The sequence below is a fragment of the Pleuronectes platessa genome, chromosome 4 (genome assembly GCF_947347685.1).
Source record: "Pleuronectes platessa chromosome 4, fPlePla1.1, whole genome shotgun sequence".
Lineage (NCBI taxonomy): Eukaryota > Metazoa > Chordata > Actinopteri > Pleuronectiformes > Pleuronectidae > Pleuronectes > Pleuronectes platessa.
Genome location: NC_070629.1, coordinates 3,694,581 through 3,721,070, shown reverse-complemented (window position 1 = coordinate 3,721,070; position 26,490 = coordinate 3,694,581). Strand labels below are relative to the sequence as shown.

General features: G+C 40.9%; 1 protein-coding gene and 1 long non-coding RNA gene across 2 annotated transcripts; both read right to left on the bottom strand.

The window, feature by feature from the left end:
• Positions 1 to 1,036: 1,036 nt before the first annotated feature.
• nelfb (negative elongation factor complex member B) lies at positions 1,037 to 10,731 on the bottom strand. Its single transcript, XM_053420985.1, has 13 exons — positions 10,428 to 10,731; positions 9,173 to 9,333; positions 8,982 to 9,081; positions 7,745 to 7,975; positions 7,464 to 7,649; positions 7,252 to 7,364; positions 6,774 to 6,876; positions 6,300 to 6,395; positions 5,993 to 6,135; positions 4,573 to 4,679; positions 3,673 to 3,814; positions 2,776 to 2,884; positions 1,037 to 1,546 (listed from the first exon to the last, which is right to left on the bottom strand). Exons 1-13 carry the CDS (start codon positions 10,542 to 10,544, stop codon positions 1,388 to 1,390), a joined length of 1,767 nt encoding a protein of 588 aa, XP_053276960.1. The 5' UTR covers positions 10,545 to 10,731; the 3' UTR covers positions 1,037 to 1,387.
• Positions 10,732 to 19,932: 9,201 nt separating this feature from the next.
• LOC128438747 (uncharacterized) lies at positions 19,933 to 21,275 on the bottom strand. The gene is made up of 3 exons (XR_008338384.1): positions 21,156 to 21,275; positions 20,565 to 20,747; positions 19,933 to 19,944 (listed from the first exon to the last, which is right to left on the bottom strand). It is a non-coding gene; the product is annotated as an uncharacterized LOC128438747 (long non-coding RNA).
• Positions 21,276 to 26,490: the final 5,215 nt, after the last annotated feature.

The window sequence follows — 26,490 nt, the reverse complement described above, 5'->3', positions numbered from 1 at the left end:
AAAACGAGTGTAAAAGTGATGGGAGTTCCCCTTCACCAACAAGTGACAGACCTGAACTACTCAGCAAGCGAATAGAAACTGCTAAAGTATAAGACAATATTTTGAGCTTTCACAAAGTCAGTCAGGCAGTTGGTGTTAGTTGCAATTTTTTCAACATTTTCCCCCATACCACATCTAGTGAATTTAAATGTTGATTCATAAGGGGGCTGCTGGGGACTGTTCTAAGATATATTATTTTTTAAATATGTGTTTAGTTTGGAGAAAAAGAAAAACCTCTAAATTGGAATCAGCCTATGAATCTTCATGGAGGCAAATTACCATGAAGTTAAATAAAAAGTGTAAAACAGATGGGAAAATCTAACTTGAAAGGTATTTAAAATAAAAAAGAACAGAGTAGGAGGATTCAGGACTATGGATCACATCACAGGACGTGGATTGAAAAGAGGCAGTTAAAATAGGATTCAGTCATTTGATGCAGAGTTAGTTTGACACAATTAATCACCCATTTAAGCCTTTACTTTGTGTAGCTTAGATTGTGTTACATTACATGGCTTGCTTAAACAGCACCTTTTTACACTCATTGTGATCATGTTTTCTTGTCACTCTTTGCATAAAAATCCCTTCCTGCTCTTAATATTGTTAAGCATCTGAAAAATTTACCTATGAGACATAGTAGCGATATGACTGAAGCAAAACGTGCAAACCCCAACTTAAGTTTCCTGTAATTCAAATATACACTATCATTTAGACTCAGAGCCTATCGAATACTACAGCCAATACTGCCCTTTCCCTTCTTTATCATGTTATAATGTTGTTGATGAGACAAACTAAAAGGAGATGAGTCTTTTCTGAGTGTTGCGAAAGCCCAGTTTCTTACTATCAGCGGGATCTGTGGCTGTCAGGGCTGTCACTTACTGCGGTCTTTGCACACTTCCTCATCCACGTACTTCTAATGAGACTGAATGTGGCCAGAGGTGTTGCATTAAAGTGCCATTGCATCTTGTCAGTTCGGCTGAAACACAACATAACTACTGTGTGTTACTAAGAATCATTTATTTACACCATTCTTGCACTACTGACGCAATTCAAAAGGTAACATACTGATAGGACAGTTACATATGAAAATACAGTGTATTTGGACAATAATGCAAGAGCACACAGTTTAGAGAAGTAAGACCCCCCCTGATGAAAAATAGAGGAAAACACTGTCAGGAAAACCCTCTCTGAGACAAACATCTAAAGAAACTAAACCTCCATGAAAAAAAAGTTGTACAACAGACAATAATGTAAAATGTCCAGTCTTTAAGGAGACTCATACTCCAGCCCTCTGTGTTCACAGACAGTCACGGGTTAACTATTCTGTTTTCCTTTCCATTTCTGCTGCGTCTCAGAGAGGCGCGGTCGGTGTGGAGGCCGTGGTGGGGACAGTCACCGGGTGCAGCCCTAGATCCAGGGATGGGGCTTCTTCTGGTGGTGGAGGGCTCTTCTTCTGGGCCTCCAACTTCTCCATCAGCTGGGTGTAAAGCTCCTTCACTGGCTCGCTGCACTGTAGTTACCAGGCATAGCAACACATGGTATCAGTACATATGCATGCTTCATCTCATATGAACATCTGCTCTGTTAAAAATCTGAAATGTGATCGGAATAAAACGGGCCTGTGTCATTATAACTGCTTTCAGACATGCTCTGTACTCCCGATAATCTCCTAAATTATCTGGAGGGGTAGTATGTGAGAACGCAAATGTCCTGCAAACATTATCTAGAGCAGTGGTCACCAACCTTTTTGAGCCCAAGTTCACTTTTTAATTCGTAAGCCGAGATCTACCACCCTGATATCTTCCAAGAAACCCACTTAGGAGGGTCATACTTATTATTTTTGCAATTTCTGTTAAAGGCTGAATGTACAAGTAATAAATATACACAAAGAAGGGCAGTTGTGCAACTTCTTCTATTCAAAGCACAATAATTAAATTAATATCAATTCATATTTACAATGCACAATATGTAGCTTCTCAGTTCCACAACATGTTCTGCAGAGGAGCTGCTACTGCAGCACAATGTTTTTACATATAGGCTTTGATTTGAATATGGCATGACATAAATTCATCAGATAAACATTAAAACTCAGGTGAAAGATCATCTTCTCTGTTTATTCTGCTGTGAACCATAATGTTTATCTGTCTATTACACAAATGTATTTAGAACACTTTCCAAACCCATTTCAAAGTAATAGCACGCCAGCGTTTCACCTTCTAAATCCACTAATTTGTTCGAACAGGGATTTAATTGTTATTGACCGACCGAAAGATCTTCATACCGTAGAATCCTGACTTTAGTACATAAAGCAACATGTTATTGCAGGAAATGCAGTAGATAAACTGCAACTCACACATCACGTGTGAAACAATGGACACACAGCTGATCTGCGGCGCGACTTCAGCCAGTGAGTACAGAGAGTTCGGGGATCGACATGAAGAAGTGAGATCGACCGGTAGATCGCGATTGACGGGTTGGCCACTGATCTAGAGTTTCTTCCAGTGCCCTAGCAAGAACTTGGGATAATGTCAGAAAGAGCCCATGTGAGAACACAGCAGGAGATGATCTGGAGTTTCAGCAAGAGTGGGTGTGTGTTGGTGATATTTCTGACATGTGACAAGCACAAAACTGAAAGAAACTGAAGGATAAAAAAAAAAGAAGGTGCCATACACATAGTAGACACTGCACTACAGCTCCCGTCCTTTTCAAAGCACACGCTGAAGAAGAAACAAAGCTCACCTGTTTCGGAGGTTCAAGAGTTTTCATCAAGGTTTCCATGTATGACGGCAGCATCTTCTGCTGTAGGTGCAGCAACATTCGAAGGTTGTGTCTGTGGACATTCTCTTTACTGCAAAATATTCCGCAAAAAACAAAGAGGAGTCATGCTGAGGGCTGCCCAGGAGTGGTGAGGCTATTTATTACCAGTCTGTTTAATCCTCTCTGTGTCAGTTATCCAGTTTGCGTTGACCTTCATAAAGTAGAATGCACCTGCCCTGTTAAGACCTGGCATAAACATACGTCCAGAGAGATCAGCCTACAAGTGGACAGTGTTTAATATGTGTCTTTAGTGTGACCACTTGTGATCAGATCTCACGTCCCAGCTTTAAATTCAAATAATCACCACTGTCATTTATTTGTGGTCATTATGTCAAATTATGTTATTGTTTTTAACTGGAGTTTACAGATGTATCTGATGTCCGTGTGTGTGTGTGTGTGTGTCAACACGAGTGAGAACAGTTAAGAGAGAGAGGAGTCACAAGAGACTCAATGAACAACTTGCAGTTGTGCTAGGAAGAAAGATTTTTACCAATTTAGGAAAAGTATCAGTCATTATTTAATCATATGTAGTCAGCGTTGATATTGTGGGCGTGGCCACAAACAAATCAATGTTTTGGCACTGAGACTATTAAAAATATTTTCAGTTCATTGTGAAACTGTAGCAGGACAGAAAGACGTCAGCCTAGTAGGTGGTCTTTCGCAAGTGGCCCAGGATGCATTTGCATTCGCAAAAGAATGTGGCCACATGCTTCTGCATGTGGCTTGAGTGATCAGACACATTCAGGACAGATGTTATTACCAAATCAGAACGCCGTCTATGTCCAGGCAATTATATCTCAGAATCAATGTTCAACCCACCTGGAGAAAGAAGTGAGGAGGAACCCATCAAACACAACTGAACAGAACTCTTCTGTACCAAACTCATCAGAGAGCAGGGTGAGGTGTCCGGTCAGCAGGTGCAGGAAGATGTCCCCAAAGGCCATGTCATTGTAAGTCTCCACTGTGGATTAACAGCAGAGATCCAGCTCTTATTTCAACACTGCTTGTACAACGCTCTTCAAATGTATTTTATGTCTTTTTCTGGATTAATTATTAAATGAGTGAACTTGCTGTTCTTTTAGCAAAGGAGGTATCAGCAGAAAGAGATCTCTATTCCAACTTTGATAAAAGGAAATATGCGATAAAACTAAATGAAATGTGATAATGACAAATCAACAAATGAACTGATCCATGATTCAAATTCCGTGGCTTCCACACAAGATTCACACACTGTCATGTGTAGCTTCTGATCAGCTATAAGCAGTTTTCAGACATGAACTCCAGAGGATTTTGGCATGATTGGGTCCGAACTTTCTCCAGAGTTTCCCTTTCATATATGAACAACACAGCACATTAACTCGCTTGAGGTGAATCCTGTGGGGGATCTCATGGTGTGTTCTCACTTAGGCTTATCCAGACATTCTCTGGAGTTTTTACAGTCGCTTGGCCGGAGAAAATCCAGAGAAAGTCCGGAGGTTCTCATTTGGATGTTTACCATCTCAAATTTAATTTAATAATCTAAAGTTGCGTCTTGCTGCTAATTTGGATTTAATGTTAGAATTTCTTTCTTATTCATTTTAAACATGACGATTAAAAAAACTGAAACTGCCATATCAGAATTGTTTGGTCAATAAAATAAGATGTCTAACAACATTTTGTAAAAGACTAAATGGGGCAGGGTCGTGAACTCAAAAGTCTCAGAGGGAGAGTGACACTGACCCAGAGCAGGCAGTAACCTCTGTAAGGCGTTCTTGTTCCTCAGTTTGGCAATGTGGAGCACATAGTAGAGACCCATTTCACAGGCCACTCTGTTCTCCTGCAGATACCTGAGGAGAACAGAGACAACAGGAGTTCAAATCACAGGAGCACTCAGGAATCGTTCAACAGGAAAATGATATTAGGGTGTAAAAAACTCGGACAGTATACACATTAAAAAAGTTATTATCAAATCCACATGACAAAGAAATGTTGAGGTTTTTGCTGTATATTTAGCTGTATATAAGAAAAATTTACTTTATGTAAAATGTAAACACAAATGCACATCTTTTCTGCATAGTTTATTCTGTAAAATAAAAGATTTCATGTCAGCATTCATCAGCAAACAGCCTGACTCTTGGTTATAACCCCTCATTTCACGTTGTTCTGTTGATCTGAACATGATGTTCTTCACGTTTATGTTATACTTTGTTTATTGTTCAGGACGCTTTTATAAATAAATTGACCACAGTAACATCAGAAAGATTAGAGACATGGTTTGACTTGAGTGAAAGTAAGAGCTTATTAATGTTAATAGTTGTGATGCTGTGGACAGTAGTTGCTACCAGTTGCACATAAAAGCTATCAGGTTTCACTGATCTTCACACAACTGTTATAAATGTTCTTTCTCACTTTTTCCAACAGCTGGATTATCCAGGCAAACCTTAATTCTAATCAACTTAATCCATCATAAATTTTTAACGCAACTATTCATATTATGTTTCTTTGCCATCGAAAGGTTCTGGTTATTGGAGGAGAAATGTGAAATCCAAATATGCATTAGACAAAAAAACAAGACAAACTGGTGCTGAAAAGGTTCATTAGTCTTCAAATTTTTTGGATTAGTCAATTTAATATATTATCTAAAACTGGAAAAGTTCAGATAATGGCCGAAGCTCAATCAGGGTTTATATATAGGTAGAAGATATAGAGGAAAAAAAGAGGAAAATGTCTGAAGCTGGTAGAAGAGAATTACTTCAATATGTTTCTATTACCAAAATGGTTCTACTACTACTATAAATAGTTCTTATAGTACTAATAAAATAATAGTACCATACCTATATAGACTTTAATCCAGACTTTTAACATATTAAACAGCTTAGACTTTAAAATGGAGCATGAGAGTTTTTCGGATGGTGTTCTGACTATCGTAATGAATGTATACTGTGAAAAAAAATTTGGGGGCTCTTGGCAGACAGACCAAAAACACTATACATTAAGTCACCTTATTGGCATTTTACATTTTAGTGTATATATCTCATTGAACCCATTAATGGTTTTGTCTTGTTGAGAGTGATGTCGATGTAAAGTAGAACTGTGGTTAATGGGCACACCCACTATTCACACAACATACATCCCCCTGCTTCCACCTGCAGTGTTTTACCTGTTGAAGGCGTCCGGCAGGGCGGTTGGGTACGACAGTGAGCTCTTCTCCTCACTGGGAAGCTTCTGGTCTACAATGAATGTGTGATCGTCAACAACTACTGACATCATAGCAGGCAGGAAGCGGGTCACCACCTCCAAATCCTGAGGGTGGGTGCACAGGAAGGCAAATGATCACCAACAACTAAAGCAGGGTTTAACACAATGATCTTTTGAACCTACATACAGAACAATTTAGCAGTGAAAAGAGAACTTAATGAGACTTTATGAATTGATGCACAGATTCATCCAGGTGACGCTGTACGTACCAGACGAGGCTCTTTAAACACCTGGCTGTCAATCATGTCCCACGCTCCTTGACCCAGCGACAGCATCCTCAGCAGCAGCATTAGGTCTGAACTGTCCTGCTCACAGACATACATACAATGGCCTAAGTGTCTGCTGATACATTGAAAAAGTAGATCATGTGTTGTGATTTGAAAAAGAGATAATCCATTAACACAATGTTTGCATTAAGTGTTACTAGCAAAACACGCTATATTTGTTTCTGAAGTCCAACAAACATGATGAATGAATTTCCTTCTTAGCAAACAAATTTTTCAGTGTTTTAAAAACTGCATTGTTTACATCAAAGCTGGCATGCTTCTGGTCTTTTTCCTCTTCTTTGCCTTCTCAAAGGCTCACTAAGTTTCTCACTACAACAGTGCCCCCCAGCTGTCAATCAGCAGAATATCAAGACACCACAGGCATGTTTGTGTATCATGTCATTTGTGTCCCCTCACCCTGGGTAGAGCTTCCTGACTTAGCAGCTCTTGCAGGTTCCTCATGATACTCAGGCTCAGGGTGTTACAGGCAAACGGGTCACACAGGATCATGGACAGGTCCCTGGAACACACAAAGATTTTATATTCATGCACCCAACAGAGATAAACAGCTGTTTACTTAAAGGAAAAAAAAACGTGAACACGGCTCTGAAAAGGGTATCACTCGAATTTGAATGTCAGGGCTCACGTACATTTGGATGACACCACACAAGCAGTATTGAAGCATCTTATGTTTTTTACTATTGTTTTATTACATCTGAAGGAGTCACCATTTACTTCAATTGTATTGGATTCTGCTACAACTCTGTTTACCACTGAGACTCCAAAAGTATTTTGTGGACTCAAACACTTCACCCACCCCTCCATCGGCATAGTGGTGGGTAGATAACGAGTTAATTATTGTGTACTATCCCTTCAAGCCATCCCATTGTGTTACCCGAGAACTTGCTCCTGCCCCTTCTTCACTCCATCCAGGAAACCTTGCAGCTCTCTGGCTCGTTTGCCATCCACAAACTTTTCACGGATGCAGGCGTCTAAACACCAAGTGAACTGTCACAACAGAAACACAAAGCGAACACATTGAAAACCCAGGGTTTGGGAATGTTCAGTAGCACAATGTTAACTGATGCACTATCACTGTGTCCTTACCTTATGGCAGGGGTCCACAGAACAGATCTCACTGATGTCCAGGTCATGAAGAGACATGAGCAGCTCTGCTCTCAGTGTGCAGTAGTGGACGTTTCTCGTTCGCAGGAAGAGGGTTCGTAAAAACTGCAGCACCATGTCGTACAACTTCACGTTTTTTCCTATCATCTGAGTCAGCTTTAGGACCACCTTCAGTGCACAGAACACTGAACAGTTAACAGCAGCACACTGGGAAACCTTCTTTTTGGTTGGTCTGTGTGAGAAACCTGATGAGTGCCACTTACCTCGCCTTGGCGTCGTGCTTTGGGAGAGGGGCTGAAGAAGTTATGCAGAATGGAGAGGTCGCTGCTGAACAGAGCTGCCTCCTTTTCCACGATGTACTGCTTAAGGAGGGGCGAGACCTCATCTCCAAACAGAGCCTGGTTGTCCTGCCAGATCTGCCTTTTCACCTCCACAGCACACACCTTGTACAGCTCCTTGTCAGCCATGACCATCTTCAGCTTCTTCTCTGGCACCTGCATGATGGAGTATATGGTCAGGATGAAGCTCAGTTCTCCAACATCTATTATCCTTAGTTTGATTTAACAATATCCTCTTGACTTGCCCTCAATCATCTGCAACTTGGATTGCCCCAAAATGCATAACGTGGTTGTGATTAGAATATGAATACATTTTTTTAATCACTGCAGTGAGAAGAAAATCTGTACCATCACATCCTTAGTCATGATGAGATTTCCGGACTTTTTATTTAAGATTTGATTAGGGGACAGGGGAGCGCTGTCCAACAAGTCTCTTATGTGTTGCTGTCAGGATGAAATTAAGTGAATATGAAAGTCATAGCAGATAATTTTCATACTCAAACCATTCAGGGGGCTCTAATACATTGTGTCTGGAGGCCTTGTACTTCTGGGATAGAGCAAAGCCATCAGCATATCAATGTTTCATCATAGGATAAATACAGCTCTTCTCTTAGCAACTTTATTCAAAGTCAACTTTACAGTCCCTGATGGGATATTAATAGTTTAACTGTGTCATGCATTAGCCTTATTCATTATTCAAAATTAGGGATGTTTTTACACCCTACGTGTTGTGTTTGCTTCCACCTAAAAAAAGAGACCAATCACTGTAGCAATGTTGGTTTGTGGTGTGAAAGTCAAGCAGAACAAAGACATGAGTCTGTGTAAGTACACAATCTCATATCAATGACTGTTGGACCTTGACAGAGACCAAGATCGACTGAGTGCCATTCCAGTTTGTCAATCGTTCACTTTCGATTAAACACTTCACAGTCAGTCTAAGAAGCTGTGGATCACTTCATTGCTTTGACTCAAGATGCATTAAGTCCCATCATTCAAAATTGATGCTTTTTTTTTCTTCAGTTAATCTGAACCACAACTAAAACCCTGCATTTGCAGTGATGCAGGTCAAAGTTTATCCAGTGTCAGTCTGAATGAATGTTAACACAGACACTGTGAATACTGATTAAATGTTAGTCTTCAACAGGTAAAAAAGAACACTTGCCTTGGGTAGATGCTTCAGCACCTGCATTACCACTGGCTGAATGGACGGCATTTTGACGAGTGGAAAGCTCTTCTCAAGCAGCTCTTCAAGCTTCCTGTATCTGTAAGCAGTTTAAAAAATAAAGCACAATCGCACCTAGGCTGGTTCCTTCAGAGAATATTATACACAGTTAAAAACAACGGATGACACACCTGTCCTCGTCCTTGCCCTCTGCAATGGTGGCGACTCGCTCCATCAGCTTGTCACGGAGCTCATCAAAGACAGACTGGTGGAACTCCAGCCGAGGTGTTCCATGGAGGTCAAGGAAGGGAAGAGCAGACTGGAGAGTTGGCAGCAGGATGCCATTTTCCATCTACAGACATGTAATTCATCAGAAACTCATTAGTCTTTAGCTCCAGATTCAGTTTCAACATCTAACACACCATTGAAATCTTTAAGCACATTGGATGTATAAAAAGGTAACAAGCACTTTAGATAAGAAGTGCTTCTTTGACTCATCTGACTTTTTGAACTTATTTTAAAACTTAACATTAAGGTTTTGAATAAGAGCAGAGATAAATCTCTTCCTTAACTCAAACCATTTCATCGTTCCATCTACCCCCTCACAGCAGAAAGAATGGAGCCTGTCAGCAGCTGAACTGTTATATCATAAATCAGATATCAACCGGCTCAAACAGGTTGAAAATATTGTTTTTATGACAAAATGGTATTTATTAAAATCAATATTAACACTTTAATTTGACCGTAAATACAAAACAAAGTAAACATACCCCCTTGTGAAGAGTAACGGTTTAAAGCACTATTCAATAAACATAATTAGAACAAACTTCCCTGAGGAGTTGAGCAAACTACTTTTCCTCTTTTAAACCTCCAATATAGACACAATTGTGTATGTGTACTTTCTCCTAGTTCTGATCATATAGACTATTTGAATCATTTTACAATGGTTTGTTTGATCTGGTTTTACTCTTTCCTCATTTGCAACATTTGCTTTTTTAATTGACACTGTAATGTTGAGGGATCTCAAAATTGCTTTCAATTGTTTGCCTTGAATTTGTCCTTTTGAAATTGTAATGCATCTTGTGACGGTGTTTTGAAAGGTGCTACATAGATAAAGAGTATTATTATTTTCATAAGAGGACACTACATCCCTGCTGCGAAAAAATACTGACTCGTTAGATCTTGATTTCCATCATCACTCACAGTGACTTCATATTCCTCACATACTGGGGTTAACTTATTGCACGTTGAAGCAACATCCACATCCTCAGCTGGTCTTCCATTGCAGCAGTGATGACACGAGCTTACGTTAGCAGGGAAGCGTAGCTAACTAAAACTACGCAGTGCACCTACAGTTCTTCACTCACTGTGCAAAACAACACGCTTTAGAAAACATGGCTTTGTTATTAGCAGCTCGGGCTGATGGGCGAACCAACTGAATGTTACCTGGAACTGGTCAATGGCTTTCAGAGGCTCAGTGCAGTTGGTGAGAGTTTCTTTCAGATCTTCTCCGTTAGAGATGCCGAGCTCCGGCAGCCCGGAGAACATCGTCGGTTTAATCATGGCTGTTCCCCCTTTGGTATGAACGGAGCTCTGGTGTATGAATGTGGGACGTGAACACAGTAGCTTGCCTCTAAACACTGCAACACATTAGCCTGCTCGCTCCATAGATTTATATATCCATGGCTCACTCTGTCAAGACACACTTCCTGTGTTGCAGCCTCGAAAAGGCTCCGTCAGAAACAACAACCCGGAAAAGGTTCCAAATCCCTATCGCGTTTCTAGTCCGTGTCCGAGTCAAACAGGCCGAGTTAGAAAACTCAAATTAAATCAATAAACAAACACAAAAATCTCTCTTCTTTTTTTACCAATATTCATAGGACCCGATGGAAAACGTCACAAGACCAAGCAAAGGTGTGAAGGGAAATCCCAACTGCACTCACACCAGGCTGAAAATACACACCTTTATTTATAACAGGAGATAGAAGACTGTGTTTTCAGTGGACCATATCCAGGTTACCACTGTGCTACATCAAACTACCATTCACTCACTGGAAGTAACAAACAAATACAAGTAGAGAAAGCCCTGTAACCTTGGGCGGTGTTCATGTTTTTGTTGGTCTGGTGGACCCAGGGGCGGTTCTGGCTAATTGGAGGCCCTGGGCAAAGAACAATTTTGAGGCCCCCCCCCCCCCAAAAAAAAAAAAATCTATTTTGACTATGTGTGTGTGTATGTGTGTGAGAGAGAGAGAGAAAGAGAAAGAGAGAGAAAGTGATTAAATAAGTGTGTGAGAAAGGGAGACATGTGAGTGAGTGAGTTAGTGTTTGTGTCATACTAACCCAGGGGTAGTCAACCTTTACTATCGAAAGAGACATTTTGCCCCCTCTTCCCCCAAATTAAATCTGCCTGGAGCCAAACAAATATTTGATAACACAGGTTATAAAGTTATATAGTTATACAATATATATAAAAACTATAGTTTGTTGCATTTATTAAATTATAGAACGACAATAAAAAAACTGTTTAACTGCTATTTTAACCTGTTACAAAAAAGGAAAACACCAAACTCTTATGAAGAGGAGAACATAATACATGTGTAGGCCTACTTTGAATTAAATGAAACACAGAACTCATCTCCAGCTTGGTACTTTTCAGCAGATGCTGTGTGCTCGCTCTGGAAATGTCTTTCAACATGACATTTCATATTGTTTGCTAATTCCTCACCACATATCAAGCATACAGGTGTATGACAATGTATGGTGAATTGTCATACACCTGCATCGTTGCATCGTTGGCAGTGAAAGCAAATTAATCTGTCCACGCAGAATTAAACTCTCTATTTACCTCATCTTCCATCCAGTCTGCATCTGAGAGCTCTGGGCTGTCCTTGCCTTTCTTTTCACAAAACTCTTGAATCTCTGCTCTCAGGTCCCATACAGTTTTAAGCATTTTGTCCAGACTGAGCCACCTGACAGCTGTGTGGTAGCCTATGTCCCCATGTTCAGTCTCATGCTCCTCCAACAGTGCAACACACTGTCTGTGATTCAGCTCCTGCCCTGATAAAGTTAGCTAATTTAGTTACAACATCAGTAACATGATTCATTTTTAGCACTGACTTACACAACACCTCCTGATGTATAATACACAGGGTTCATACACATTTTTAACCCATGGATTTCCATGACTTTTCCATGACTTTCCATATCTTTAAACCAACTTTCCATGACCAAACATTTTGTGAGATCTCAGTGTATACATGCAAAAGAGACTAAATGTAGTATTTAAGCTAACAATGAGAATTTCAAAGCATACAGTAAACCTTGAATTACACAAATGAGTGAGACAATAGTTTGATTGACGTCTGTTTCACTTATTTACATGTGATTCCTAATATTCCGTTGACCTCACGCGCGCCGGTCACAGACAGCCAAAGGGCCGGATGCGGCCCGGGGGCCGTACAATGCCCAGGTCTGCTGTACGGTGTTGTGCGGGCGAGTGTGTGCGTGTGTGTCCCCAGACATCACACACAAACAGGCCCCTGGGCTCCGCCCTCTCACATTCGCTCAGAGACACAGAGTGAGATCAGAGCTCGTTCCTGTTAAGCAGCCGGTCAGTGACAAACAAGACACAGTGTTCAAAAACCAAGTTGAAAAGAAAGTACGATGAAGCCTGTCTTGCTATTGGGTTCATATTGAATGAAGGAGGACACGAGGAGTGATTTATTTGAAAAATAAAGAAAAAAATCATAAATATGACGAGGCCCCCTGGTGGCCGAGGCCCTGGGCAACTGCCCGACTTGCCCAATGGGACGCGCCGCGCCTGGGTGGACCCAAGCATTCTTTGGCTTTGAAATCAAGACATCCGTAACAATTTATATAAAAGTACTTAACAGATGTTTACTTTATCCCATTAACAAGCATTAACGACAGCATACAGGGTTAATATCTACCATTTACCCTTGTCAGATCACATTTATAAATGTAGGTGCTATTCGTTTTTTGTGATAAAATGAAATTAATAACAATCAATTACAATCAAGGTTTTTCATCACTATTGACATTATTATTATTGACGTAACACAGAGTCGACCCCAATGAACAGATATAGTTATACTGTATGTGAGTACTCACATCACATCAGCCCCACTGAACACATAACCTATTCATGCCATCCTATACATGTTCACTTAGACACGTGGCTTAACTGATTAGGTTTGGGTAGTCAAAGGTCTAAGTCACAGTGGGCTTATATGAATCTAAGAAGAAAAACTATGTAGATAGAAACTGCACTGATTGGCGGAGGCTTACAGCCACAATGTGGGATTTCAGGTTTATATATTTTTGAGATGTTGAAAGTAGGACTGAAAGTGTAGGATCAGAGAAAATGTCTGTTCCAGCTTAACAAAGTTAAATTAAGGTGGGATCATGATTTAATCTCTGTGCCATATTATTTATGCTTAAGTCAAAGTTACTTACTTACAAAGTTACTTTTTGTTTCATATATGGCAAATGAGAATTAGAATGAATCAAGGTAAATACAAATATAGTTATTTAAAAAGCAAACAAATGAAGTGATATAATACATTACTAACGCTTCCTTTTGAATCGATTCTATGCATTTTTCACTTTCTAATCCCCTGTCTTATACAGAAATTTAAAAAATTGCCACAGTGCCCATGTGTGAGTGTCTGATTTTCAATGCTGGATGAGTATTGATTAAAGAAAAGGGGCACTAAATTGCCTTAAACATGTGATACATGTTCTACTGCTTCAAAACATGAGGAAATTTACAAATAAAGGTAAGAAATATTGAATATTTAAGAAGAATTATTAATCAGTCATCACAGAATGACTAAAGAAGTTACAGCTTTCCTCAGAGACCAAATGTGATATACACAGAAATTGTTGGTGGGTGACAATAACATTGTCTAAAGTTTCTTTTTCTGCACAGCCCAGACTTGTAGGTAGGGGTGGTGGCTCAGGGGGTAGTAGTGACTCAGGGGGTAGAGCAGGCCATCCATTGAGCAGTTGTTCAGCACTTTGACCCTATGCTGAACTCCAAATTGCCCCAAACACCTGTGCCATCAGTGCTGCACATAAGCACTGTATAGATGTCTGTGAATGGGTGGATGGCAAAATAAAGTAAATGCAATCCAATTCCATTTACATATGTACTCGACTCAAAACCAAACCTGTTGTAAATATGTTGTTTTGTTTCCCTGAAATCCTCTTTTTTATATAAGAAACGTGCTATCACATTCCAACCAGCTGTCACTGTAGAATTATAGAGTTACAAACTTTAAACCCTCAAGGGGAATTACAAGTTACAGGACATATGCTCAGAATCTCCACATATGTTCCTCAGTAATGGTGTTGAACAATGGCTTGATATGGGTGTTATACTAACATTATGATATTTTGAAATTGTGATTTGGGAATATTTTTGGGCGCAAAATGCCGAGAGGGCGGCAAAAGAGACTGATTTATCATGACGTGACACATGCAATGTAAAACAATACAGTAACGTCACACCATCATCCTCTAACCCCGGGACGCAGCGGAGATAGAAGCGCCGCGAAAAGCTCTGCTCTGCTCTGGGCCCCAGACCCGGGGCGCAGAGCCGGGGCGCAGAGCCGCTGTCGATGTCAGTGTCAGAAAGTTTCACTTCCTCTTCACATCGCTTGATGCCGTGCCTCCGTCAGGACTCACGGTGGAAACCCATTGGTCAGCTTCATAATTTAATATTCGTGACGTGCTTTGCATCGATCATTTATAGTAGAAATTGGGCGTGGTGCAGAGCCGGGGCGCAGAGCCAGGGCCCCGACCCCCGGCCTCGGTAAACTAACCAGGGACAAATCCTCAAAAAGAAAAGTCTTGAAGGTAAATAGAGAGTTTAATTCTTCGCGGACAGATTAATTTGCTTTCACTGCACTAAAGACATTTCCAGAGCAAGCACACAGCATCTGCTGAAAAGTACCAAGCTGGAGATGAGCAAAAATAGCAAAGTTCAGTGTTTCATTTATTTCAAAGTAGGCCTCCACATGTATTATGTTCTCCTCTTCATAAGAGTTTGGTGTTTTCCTTTTTTGTAACAGGTAAAAATAGCAGTTAAATGTAAACAGTATTTTTTATTTTCGTTCTATAATTTAATAAATTCAACAAACTATAGTTTTATATATATTGTATAACTATATATATAACTTTATAACCTGTGTTATAAAATATGGTTTGCGGCTCCAGACAGATTTAATTTGAGGGAAGAGGGGGCAAAATGGCTCTTTCGATAGTAAAGGTTGCCTACCCCTGTTCTAAAGGGAATGAATGGATGGGGCATGTGCTCGCGTTGATAAGTCCTTGCCCTTTGTACACACATCGCTCCTCCCCATTGGATGGTTTAGTGAGGTCCTCAGATGGGCCCCTCCAGAGTCGGTCACGGCCATGGCGGAGCGCCGAGAAGACGATCAAACTTGACTATCTAGAGGAAGTAAAACTCGTAACAAGGTTTCCTCCGGACGCTTAGGGTCTCGCTTTTTTCTACTGGCTTGTGCGTCATCCTCTGCTACAGGTCTTTACTTTATAACATTTCCAGACAAACCACTACAGTGAAAGGTGCATATTATGTTTCCATACGCATTTTTTTATAAATTTCTTATTTTCGTTCTATTGCCGTGATATTTATTATTCTCTTGTTGACCGGTCTGCAGCTGAATTCCCCCCGTGTGTGGATCAATAATGTTTATCTTATCTTAAACATTTTATTCGATTTTGAGGTCAACATATTGTCTCTATATTTGAGTTGTCAATGTGTGTGTCTGTGTGTGTCCGTGTGTGTAGCCTCTCGGGAGCTTGTGTGGTGCGGCATATGTCTGGTGAGTTGGACGACACCAGACAACTTGGGAGCATGGCCTAGGGGATTGAGCGGGTGCTCTGCAACAAGAAGGTTGCCGGTTCGAATCCCACTCTTTCTCTGCATGCCTAAGTGTCGTTGGCAAAATACTGAACCCCTAAATGGCCCCTCATAAATGCTGAGTGTTCTAAAAAGGTAGGTCGCATGCAGCCATTTTTAGGTTATTCTATGAAGGTAACAACATGGGCTTCAGCTGTACAAAGAAAAACCCCAAGCAACTAACATCAGTGCAAAAATAATCCAAACCAACATAGGACAATCCAATGGTGTTACCCCACAGTTTATAGAGAGGGATGGTGTACAGATAATGTCAAGGAAAAACACTGACTGGTTTTAAGTAAACTAAATTCCAACTTTAAAGTTATGATAAAGAAGATAAAAACCTTATGGATTGTTATTGATGGATGTCAAGTGGTTGTAATTTACTATACTGACATCAATACTCTTATGGTTGCAGTAAAGCCTGCAGTCTGTGGCCAAGTGATTATTTAAGTGGTGTATGAAGATTTGAAAGGATTTCAATGATTCAGGGTTGATTCAAAGATGCTTGGTCAAGGCCTTGTTTCTTTACATTCCAAACAAGATGAACACAGATGGTATTGGCATAAATAGTAAACATGTGTTGGCAAGTCAGAGGTGTTTGTGCTGCCTCACATACAGTGCCTTGCATAAGTATTCACCCCCTTTGGACTTTTCTACATTTTGTCATGGTATAACCACAGATTAAAATGTATTTCATCGTGAGTTTATGTAATGGACCAACACAAAATAGTGCATCATTTGGAAGTGGGGGGAAATATTACATGGATTTCACAATTATTTACAAATAAAAATCTGAAAAGTGTTGAGTGCATATGTATTCACCCCCTTTACTGTGAAACCCCTAACAAAGATCTGGTGCGACCAATTGCATTCACAAGTCACATTTGCAAGTCACATAATTAGTAAATAGGGTCCACCTGTCTGCAATTTAATCTCAGTATAAATACACCTGTTCTGTGACGGACTCAGAGTTTGTTGGAGATCATTACTGAACAAACAGCATCATGAAGACCAAGGAGCTCACCAAACAGGTCAGGGATAAAGTTGTGGAGAAATATGAAGCAGGGTTAGGTTATAAAAAAATATCCAGAGCTTTGAACATCTCTCTGAGCACCATAAAATCCATAATAAGAAAATGGAAAGAATATGGTACAACCGCAAACCTACCAAGAGGAGGCTGTCCACCAAAACTGAAGAGTCGGACAAGGAGAAAATTAATCAGAGAAGCAACCAGGAGGCCCATGGTTACTCTGGAGGAGTTGCAGAGATCCACAGCTGAGGTGGGAGAATCTGTCCACAGGACAACTATTAGTCGTCTACTCCACCAATCTGGCCTTTATGGAAGAGTGGCAAGAAGAAAGCCATTGTTGAAAGGGATCCATAAAAAATCCCGTTTGGAGTTTGCCAGAAGCCATTAGGGAGACACAGCAAACATGTGGAAGAAGGTGCTCTGGTCAGATGAGACCAAAATTGAACTTTTTGGCCTCAATGCAAAACGCTATGTGTGGCGAAAACCCAACACTGCCCATCACCCTGAGCACACCATCCCAACAGTGAAACATGGTGGTGGTAGCATCATGCTGTGGGGATGCTTCTCTTCAGCAGGTACAGGGAAACTGGTCAGAATAGAGGGAAAGATGGATGGAGCCAAATACAGGGAAATCCTTGAAGAAAATCTGATGCAGTCTGCAAAAGACTTGAGACTGGGGCGGAGGTTCATCTTCCAGCAGGACAATGACCCTAAACATACAGCCAGAGCTACAAAGGAATGGTTTGGATTAAAGAATGTTAATGTCTTAAAATGGCCCAGTCAAAGCCCAGACCTCAATCCAATAGAGAATCTATGGCAAGACTTGAAGATTGCGGTTCACAGACGGTCTCCATCCAATCTGACTGAGCTTCATCTTTTTTGCCAAGAAGAATGGACAAACCTTTCCATCTCTAGATGTGCAAAGCTGGTAGAGACATACCCCAAAAGACTTGCAGCTCTAATTGCAGCGAAAGGGGGTTCTACCAAGTATTGACACAGGGGGGTGAATACTTATGCACCCAACAGAGGTCAACTTTTTTGTTCTCATTATTGTTTGTGTCACAATAAAATTTATTTTGCACCTCCAAAGTACTATGCATGTTTTGTTGATCAAACGGGAAAAAGTTTATTTAAGTCTATTTGAATTCCAGTTAGTAACAGTACATAATGGGAAAAAGTCCAAGGGGGGTGAATACTTATGCAAGGCACTGTATGTGTGATCATCAAAACCTGTTTTGTCAGAGTATGAACAGAATCAACAGAATTATATTAGGAAGGAGACGTTATTACTAAGATTTAAGAACAAAACAATCGTGCTTGATGACAATTTATTTGATCTATAAATGTTTTTGTTTCCTAATGTCATCGGATGTTGGCTCTTCAGCCCCGTAACTGCTCTTGTTATACTGTAGTCTATAATCCAATTCCTCCAAAGTGTTTTTGTCACTTTCCATTTCCCTGTGTGTTTTGCTGGGAGCATTAGCTTTATTATTTTTGTGCTGATGTTTAGAATGGATAATTCACTTTTCCTCCAGTCTATATTACCGTATTTATTTCATTTTCACAGAGCTCTCATGTAGGAACCCTGCTGAATGAGTAAATCGATAAAATCAGGCAATAAATCTGAACGTTGTAGTTTCGTGTTTCAGGTCTGAGGATCATCACATACCAACCCAGTCTCATCAGAAAACGTTCAATGGCAACGTTGGTCCACTTGGACCGACGTTACCATCTCACAATCTGGCCTCTCAGATTGTGAGATGGTAACATTTAGTCCTCCCATTGTTTTGCATTGGCGTGTTCTCACGTCACGTGACTCTCAAGCTCCCGTCTGCGGAGAGGAAAACATGGCGGAGATTCCTTGTTTTTTCAGATAAAAATATAATTTTGTAACTTAGTTTGGGCATAAAAATACATTCTGACACCATTTCTAGCAAGAAATGTGCTCTTTGCTTCCACAGTCTTCAGCCAGTTCGTGCTTATGATAAATATTTTAATAGTTATCACGCATGTTTTTATCGTTGCTATGATGGTTGCCATGCCACCACGGCGCAGCGTGGTGTTTAAATCACCGTCCCTGCGTGGTGTCCTTCAGTGATCGTGAATGTTATTCATGTTATATAATAGTAATATTTGAGGCTAGATTACATCTCTAATGAGAAGGAACCTGCGAGTCTGTTCATACCGAGGCCGGCCCGACCGCGCGACCGGACCGAGTGCGCGAGCGGACATGACGTGTGGCTGTCGTAAAAACCCTATTTGTAAACAACCAGTCCTTTAACTCAGCGCTACGTCATAAACACGGAGCGCTTGGAAGACCACGATGTCATCTTCCTTCTGTCAGGTAAGTAGTTTATTGTAGTGATGGCGAGATGAAGCTTCATGAAGCTTTGAAGCTTTCCATCCAATTGGTTCGCTCATGGGCCGAAGCTTCATGGTGCTTCATTTGCTCTACTGCGCCATCAAGTGGACATTAAATGTAATGTAATTATACTGAAACCATGGCTTTGGTGTGTGAAGCTTTGAATTGAATAAACGAATTAATGATGTTTGTGATGCCAATACACGTACACGTACAAAATGGATAACAGTTAATTTATTTTTATTTAAAAACAACAGCTTCTCAACAGTGCTGGGTTTCAGGCGGATTAATTTTTTTTGAAATAATTTCGCCTGCTTTAGAAACGATCATTTCACAGCGCACAGATAAGGTTGGGGTACAAAGAAAAGATACCGCAAGTTTGTACAAGTTAGCAAATAAATTCCTTTTCTCCCTCCAATACTCAGAATATATTGCAAGCAAACGCACAATAAAGTCCCAAGACAAGTAGTGTGGGGGGGGATCAATTGCGTTTCGCGGCCCCTTTTATTTTGAATCGCACACCAAACCCGCGAACCCTTTCCTGAATCAGTGACGTGCTCGGCCGTCACTGATTCGAACGGGCTTCGAACAGTCGAACAGTTGACAGACTTCTTTTCACAGTCTGTCAAAACAAAATTAGAGTTACAAATGTTAATGCCCCACAACCCATTGCAGATACGGTTGTATTTGCACACCACATCGGATCAAAACAAAACTGCAGTCTGTGAAACAAGCAGTTTTGGTAGATATAAGGGAAATGCTAATATTCCTGCATGAAACATATTCAGTCCCTTAAGCAAAAATAACAATGATGGCAGGCCGCAACCTCGATGCCTTCGTCTGCTTTGCTTACAGACTAGTTTGCGGAGTCTCGTGCTGCCGCCCACTGACCGATACATCATCGCTCTTTTCTGAAACTAATGAAGGCAAATTCACACATGTAGACAGAAATAAACAGTATAAATTAAAAGGTGTAAATATTGCTAACATTATGTTTGATGGGGGTCATCATTATACAAAATAGAGGAAAACTTTGCACATGTATTCCTTAAATTTACTATCCTTCCTGTGGAAAAAGTTGTTTTCCCAGTTAAACAATCACAGCAGGGAAGCATGATTGATCAAAATTCTTTCAGTGTGATATTAACTTGTATTTCAGCAAGCGTACTTTGGGGATGTAATAAAAATGTATATTTAGCACATTATATAAAATGGTGTTTCTGGTATGTAACTTAAAAGTACCTCTTTAATGGTAGGATCATTTCTCTCCCTCATCTTCCTCGTGGTACGTGGATGATGGTAGTGGGCTCAACCCGGCTTCTCTTTCTCTCCAGGCTGCCCTTCCTGCTCTTCATCAAGCAAAACAAACTGTTCGGTCCAAGTTGTTGACGTTAATGAAACTCCTGTAGCTTCACTGGGATCCTCCTTGATTAAAAAACAGAACATAGCAATTGTTTTATAAAATGAATCGCAACTCCATAACATGGAAACATTATTGTCATAGTGCATACTATACATTAAACCAAATTGACCTGATATTGTGGAGTAATAGTAGAGAAATACACTCCTTATTAATCTAAAGCATTCATAAATCAAATTCATGTTTATATTTATATTGTAGCGTCCCTCAATGATGAGCTAAGCGTCTTGAACTGGTTTCAACAACCATGTATTCACCTCCCAGGTAGCACAGGCTACGGTGGGCTGTAGCATGTGGCTAACAATGGCGTATTAGCTGATGAACAGCGTCCATAGTGTGGATTGACGGACTCTCTCCGCACTCGGACTGTAAACCTAGATCGTAACGATCTTTAAAAACAATAAACTACTTACCTGACAGAAGGAAGATGACATCGTGGTCTTCCAAGCGCGCCGTGTTTATGACGCAGCGCTGAGTTAAAGGACTGGTTGTTTACAAATAGGGTTTTTACGACAGCCACACGTCATGTCCGCTCGCGCACTCGGTCCGGTCGCGCACTCGGGCCGGCCTCGGTATGAACAGACTCGCAGGTTCCTTCTCATTAGAGATGTAATCTAGCCTCAAATATTACTATTATATAACATGAATAACATTCACGATCACTGAAGGACACCACGCAGGGACGGTGATTTAAACACCACGCTGCGCCGTGGTGGCATGGCAACCGTCATAGCAACGATAAAAACATGCGTGATAACTATTAAAATATTTATCATAAGCACGAACTGGCTGAAGACTGTGGAAGCAAAGAGCACATTTCTCGCTAGAAATGGTGTCAGAATGTATTTTTATGCCCAAACTAAGTTACAAAATTATATTTTTATCTGAAAAAACAAGGAATCTCCGCCATGTTTTCCTCTCCGCAGACGGGAGCTTGAGAGTCACGTGACGTGAGAACACGCCAATGCAAAACAATGGGAGGACTAAATGTTACCATCTCACAATCTGAGAGGCCAGATTGTGAGATGGTAACGTCGTTCCAAGTGGACCAACGTTGCCATTGAACGTTTTCTGATGAGACTGGGTTGCATATACAGGAGTGTGTGTGTGTGTGTGTGTGTGTGTGTGTGTGTTTGTGTGTGTGTGTGTGTGTGTGTGTGTGTGTGTGTGTATTTGTGTGTGTGTGTGTGTGTGTGTGTGTGTATCTTAAAAAGTCCCAAGTTGCTCTGTCTCTGTCTCACTAAACTTTATTTAAAACATTTTATATTATTATTATAGAAGTTATGTTTTCACTTTTGTATATTGGTTTATTTTTAATGACTGGTTTGAAAAAATAAACTTGGCAAAGGGATGGTGCAGATGCAGAAAATGGTCTGGCTAATTGTTTTCTGCAGTTTGATTTATTACTCACACAGTAACAGAGTCATCCACGGATTTAGAGAACCCCCAACTGGGAGACAACACTGACAGAGAGAGACGAAGTGAAGCACTGTACTGATGCAAACACAACTTGTACATTCACATAAATGAGGCCTCTGCACGTACAGTAGCTAACACTGATTGTACGTTGTAAGTATCCCTTCACTCTCTATTTAGATTAGATTAGTCAATAGTTCAATAAAACTAAATAGTAATAACTAAAGATGGATTTAGGACCTTTTGGGAAGATTTTTCTCTCAATTCTCAAAAATCAAGGATAAACTCAACCTCAAGTGAAAGTTGGGACCAGAGGTGGGGGCAAGTGAATTGTGATTGGAGCCTCGGATGTGTAGGGTGACAGTTACTTTATCTTATAAATAAACATTAAGATCATAATTTCAAACCTGACTAATTTTGGTCTTAAAATTATTTAATATTTATGGAGAAAAAAAGGAAAATTAATATTAATATTGTTATGTTGTTGTCATAGCCAAAATACAAAAAACAAAAGTTCTAATCTACTGTCATCGGAGACTAACGCCGGGTTCACGCTGGGTTCACACCGGACACGGTAGCGATGCCGAAGCTCCGGGCAGCACTAAGAATATCACATACTTTTGCTGTTATCAGCCTGCAATAAAAACGGCATTTAATCATTTTTTTCAAGCATATACTTACTTGTTGCTCGAACATTCACTGCAACAGCGTCCCAACATTTGTCTTTTTTGGTGTTGTCTTTATACAACATGTTCCGAGGATCATACAACTCACTGTACTTCTCCACTTCAATTATTAATTTAATGTCATCCATGTTGAACAACTTCTCCGCTGTTTGCTCCGTTAAATGTCGGGTTCGAGGGTAAATTACGTATTCTCCACATAGGCTTGAGCAGAAAATACGTAATTTACCCTCGAACCCTCGAATTTACCCCCCCCACCCATCTCTCTTTTTATCTGTATGACTGCTTGCGTGGCTGTAGTGGATGGGCAGAGGGGGACATTTAATAATGTGGTTGGTAAAAGTGGTAAAAATAAAACTCCAAGACAAAAGAAGGTGAATACAAAGTAAGGGATGCATATTTGATAATTTATATCATATAAAAATTTGATCAATATCGTTTAAAATCATTTTTCAGTGTGTTTCCTGTCGCGATACGCTCGCGTCAAGTAGAAAAAATAGACTCGACGCCGAAACGATCGCTTCACGGCGCTAGGCAGCTTTGACGCACCCCGGCGCTTCAGCGTCCGGTGTGACCAACACAAAGGTTTAACATGGGAGTGGATGGGAGCCAGTGGATGGGAGCCAGCGGCTTGTCGCTGCGCTTATGCCAGGCTTTGTCGTCGCTTCCCCGTCCGGTGTGAACCCGGCGTAAGGAAGCCAGGAAATTATCTGTAAATATAAATGTTTAACTCCAGACAATCCATATCGTCAAATGCCATAGAAAAACAATATGAAAACATGAAATAAGACGTGATTGAACATTTTTCTTTAATAAAAGGTAAAAAAAATCAAGATTAGTAATATTTAAATGAGTAAATTAATTTGATCAAAACAGGATTAACTAGGGGAAATAATAGTCAAACAATAAAGCAAATAAAACCAATACATTTAGACAAAAGTAAAATTTTTAGAAAACATTTTAATGCATATCCAGACCAGCAGGGGGCAGGTAACTTCAGTCTAAAGGCTGAATTATAGTCCTGCGACTGCAACGGCCACGCAGCTGCATCGACGGACTCGTTTTGGTTTATACTTTTCTAACGTGCTGCGCGTGTTGCAACGCAATTCACCGCCAGAACACTAGGCGGAGTAACTTTTTTTTTCAAAGACAAATCACACAAAGAAGAGACGTCTTCTTCTTCGTCGACTGTTTATTTACATCGCCACTCCGGCTCCTCATAGCCTATTTCTGGCGCACAAATCGGCCAGTCAGTGACGGGTTATACAAGTGGTCATACTTTCGGATCTCTTCTGCAAAGTGCTCTTCTATTTGGTCCATATTCGTTCTTCTAAATCTTTCGTGATTTCCGCGTATTTTGGGGCATGGAACCGGAAGCTAGACTCCGGACGGGATGTAGTAAGCAGACCAATCACAAGCCTTGCGGGCTTCGTGAGGCTCGCGTCGCTTTGTCGTGTAGTTAGAAAAATTGGCGGACGCACGCAAGCCCGCAGAGGGCACGAAAGGGGCGTGTTGCGTGTCTTGCGTGCATGCGTGCGTGCGTGCAACCCGACTATAATTCGGCCTTAAAGCGCAGTGCATGCTTCTGCAACTGCGTCGGGGCTTTTCACGCAGCTGTGTTGCAGGACTCTTTTTCATTCATGCTTCCCCAAGCGTTGCGCCTCTTACAAAGCAATTCCGCGCCAGAACACTAGGCGGAGTAATGTTTTTTGTCGAAGACGACCTTAGAGACGCCTTCTTTCTTCTTCGTCGATTGTTTATTTACATAGCCACTACGAGGAGCCTTTTTCTGGCGGACAAATCCGCCAGTCAGTGACGGGTTATACAAGTGATCATACTATCGGATCTCTTCTTCCAAGTGCTCTTCTATTTGGTCCATATTTGTTCTTCTAAATCTTCCGTGATTTCTGCCGGTATTATGTGGCATGAAACCTGAAACTAGACTCCGGAAGGGATGTAGTAAGCAGACCAATCACAAGCCTTGCGGGCTGCGTGAGGCTCACGTCGCTTTGTCGTACAGTTCGAAAAATTGGGTGACGCACTTAAGCACGTAAGAAGAGATACATAAGCACGTAAGGGGCCCGGAAAGGGCTCTTGCGCTTGCGGGCCCGTGAAAACGCAGAAGCATGCGCCGGCCTTAAGGCCAACGGGACTGTAGCCAACCTCCCTGGACATGGCCGCATCAGGAAAACTGATGACAAATGAAGAGACGGATAATACGAATGGTAACCAAAGAGTCCAGAACAACTTCCAAAGAGATTAGAGGTGAACTCCAAGGTCAAGGTCCATCAATGTCAGATCAAACAATCCGTTGCTGTTTTAGCCAAAGTGGACTTCAGACCACACAGACAAAGACGACCGTGGAAGACACCACTGTTGAAAGCAAATTATAAAAAATTAGACTGGAATTTGCCAAAATGCATATTGACAACTAAGCCACAAGGCTTGAGGGAGAATGTCCTTTGGACAGATGAGACAAAACTGGAGCTTTTTAGCAAGTCGCATCAGCTACATGTTCACAGACAATTAGGCATGCAAAGAAAACAACACTGTACCTACTGTGAAACATGGAGGAGGCTCGGTTATGTTCTGGGGCTGCTTTGCTGCATCTGGCACAGGGTGTCGTGAATCTGTGCAGGGCACAATGAAATCTCAAGACTATCAAGGCCTTCTGGAGCTGGAGCAAAATGTACTGCCCAGTGTCAGAGAGCTTGGTCTCAGTCGCAGGTCATGGGTCCTCCAACAGGATAATGACCCAGAACACACAGCTAAAAACACTCAAGAATGGCTAAGGGCAAAACTTTGGACTATTCTGATGTGGCCTTCTATGAGCCCTGATCCAAATCCTATTGAATATCTATGGAGGGAGCTGAAACATTCAGTCTGGAGAAGACAACCTTCAAACCTAAGACAGCTGGAGCAAATGACGGTGATTGCAACTTTCCAAACTTGGTCGTCCTCCAACCAGACGGTTGACTGGTCGATCCTCAGTCTTCCCCATCTGCACTCCGAAGAATATCATCTCATAACGATGAATTCACTAATTGTAAGTGGCTTTAGACAAAAGCATCCACCAAGGGACATGTAATGTAATGCTGCTTGTTACATTTTAGAAACAGTGGAAAAATTTAAAAATGCTTTCAGGAGACTGTTGCAGAGGTGCATTCTTTAACTAACGTAACTATATCAGAGAATGCGTATTTGATGCGTTCTAAAGGCATTTTTTTAATTTCCAGAGACACACACTTTGGACAAAAGTTATGGTTGAAACCCAACTTAAAACTAGGATTGTTGTATCATAATTGTTTACATTGGAGCACTGTTTATTGATGAATTATGAAGCATCAATCTGTGTTAAATATGCAGTTTGGTTTTCCTTTCTTGGGGAAAAAGATAATGAATCCATCTCAAGTGAATAAACCGTTTTATTTACAAGTGCCATTTATTTACAAGAGCCACCTTTCATTCAGAATGTCAAACATTATTCCTGTTTCTATAAACGTCATGTACAAGATCAAATGGCAGGTGTCACTATCTGACAAGCAAAGGCATTGTAGTCCGCATCACTTCCTGCCTTTCCCTTTAGTCCCAACAGAGCCTTAGCCTCAGTTCCGGCTGCTGCCTGAAGGACCCGGGTTGTGGTTTTGGC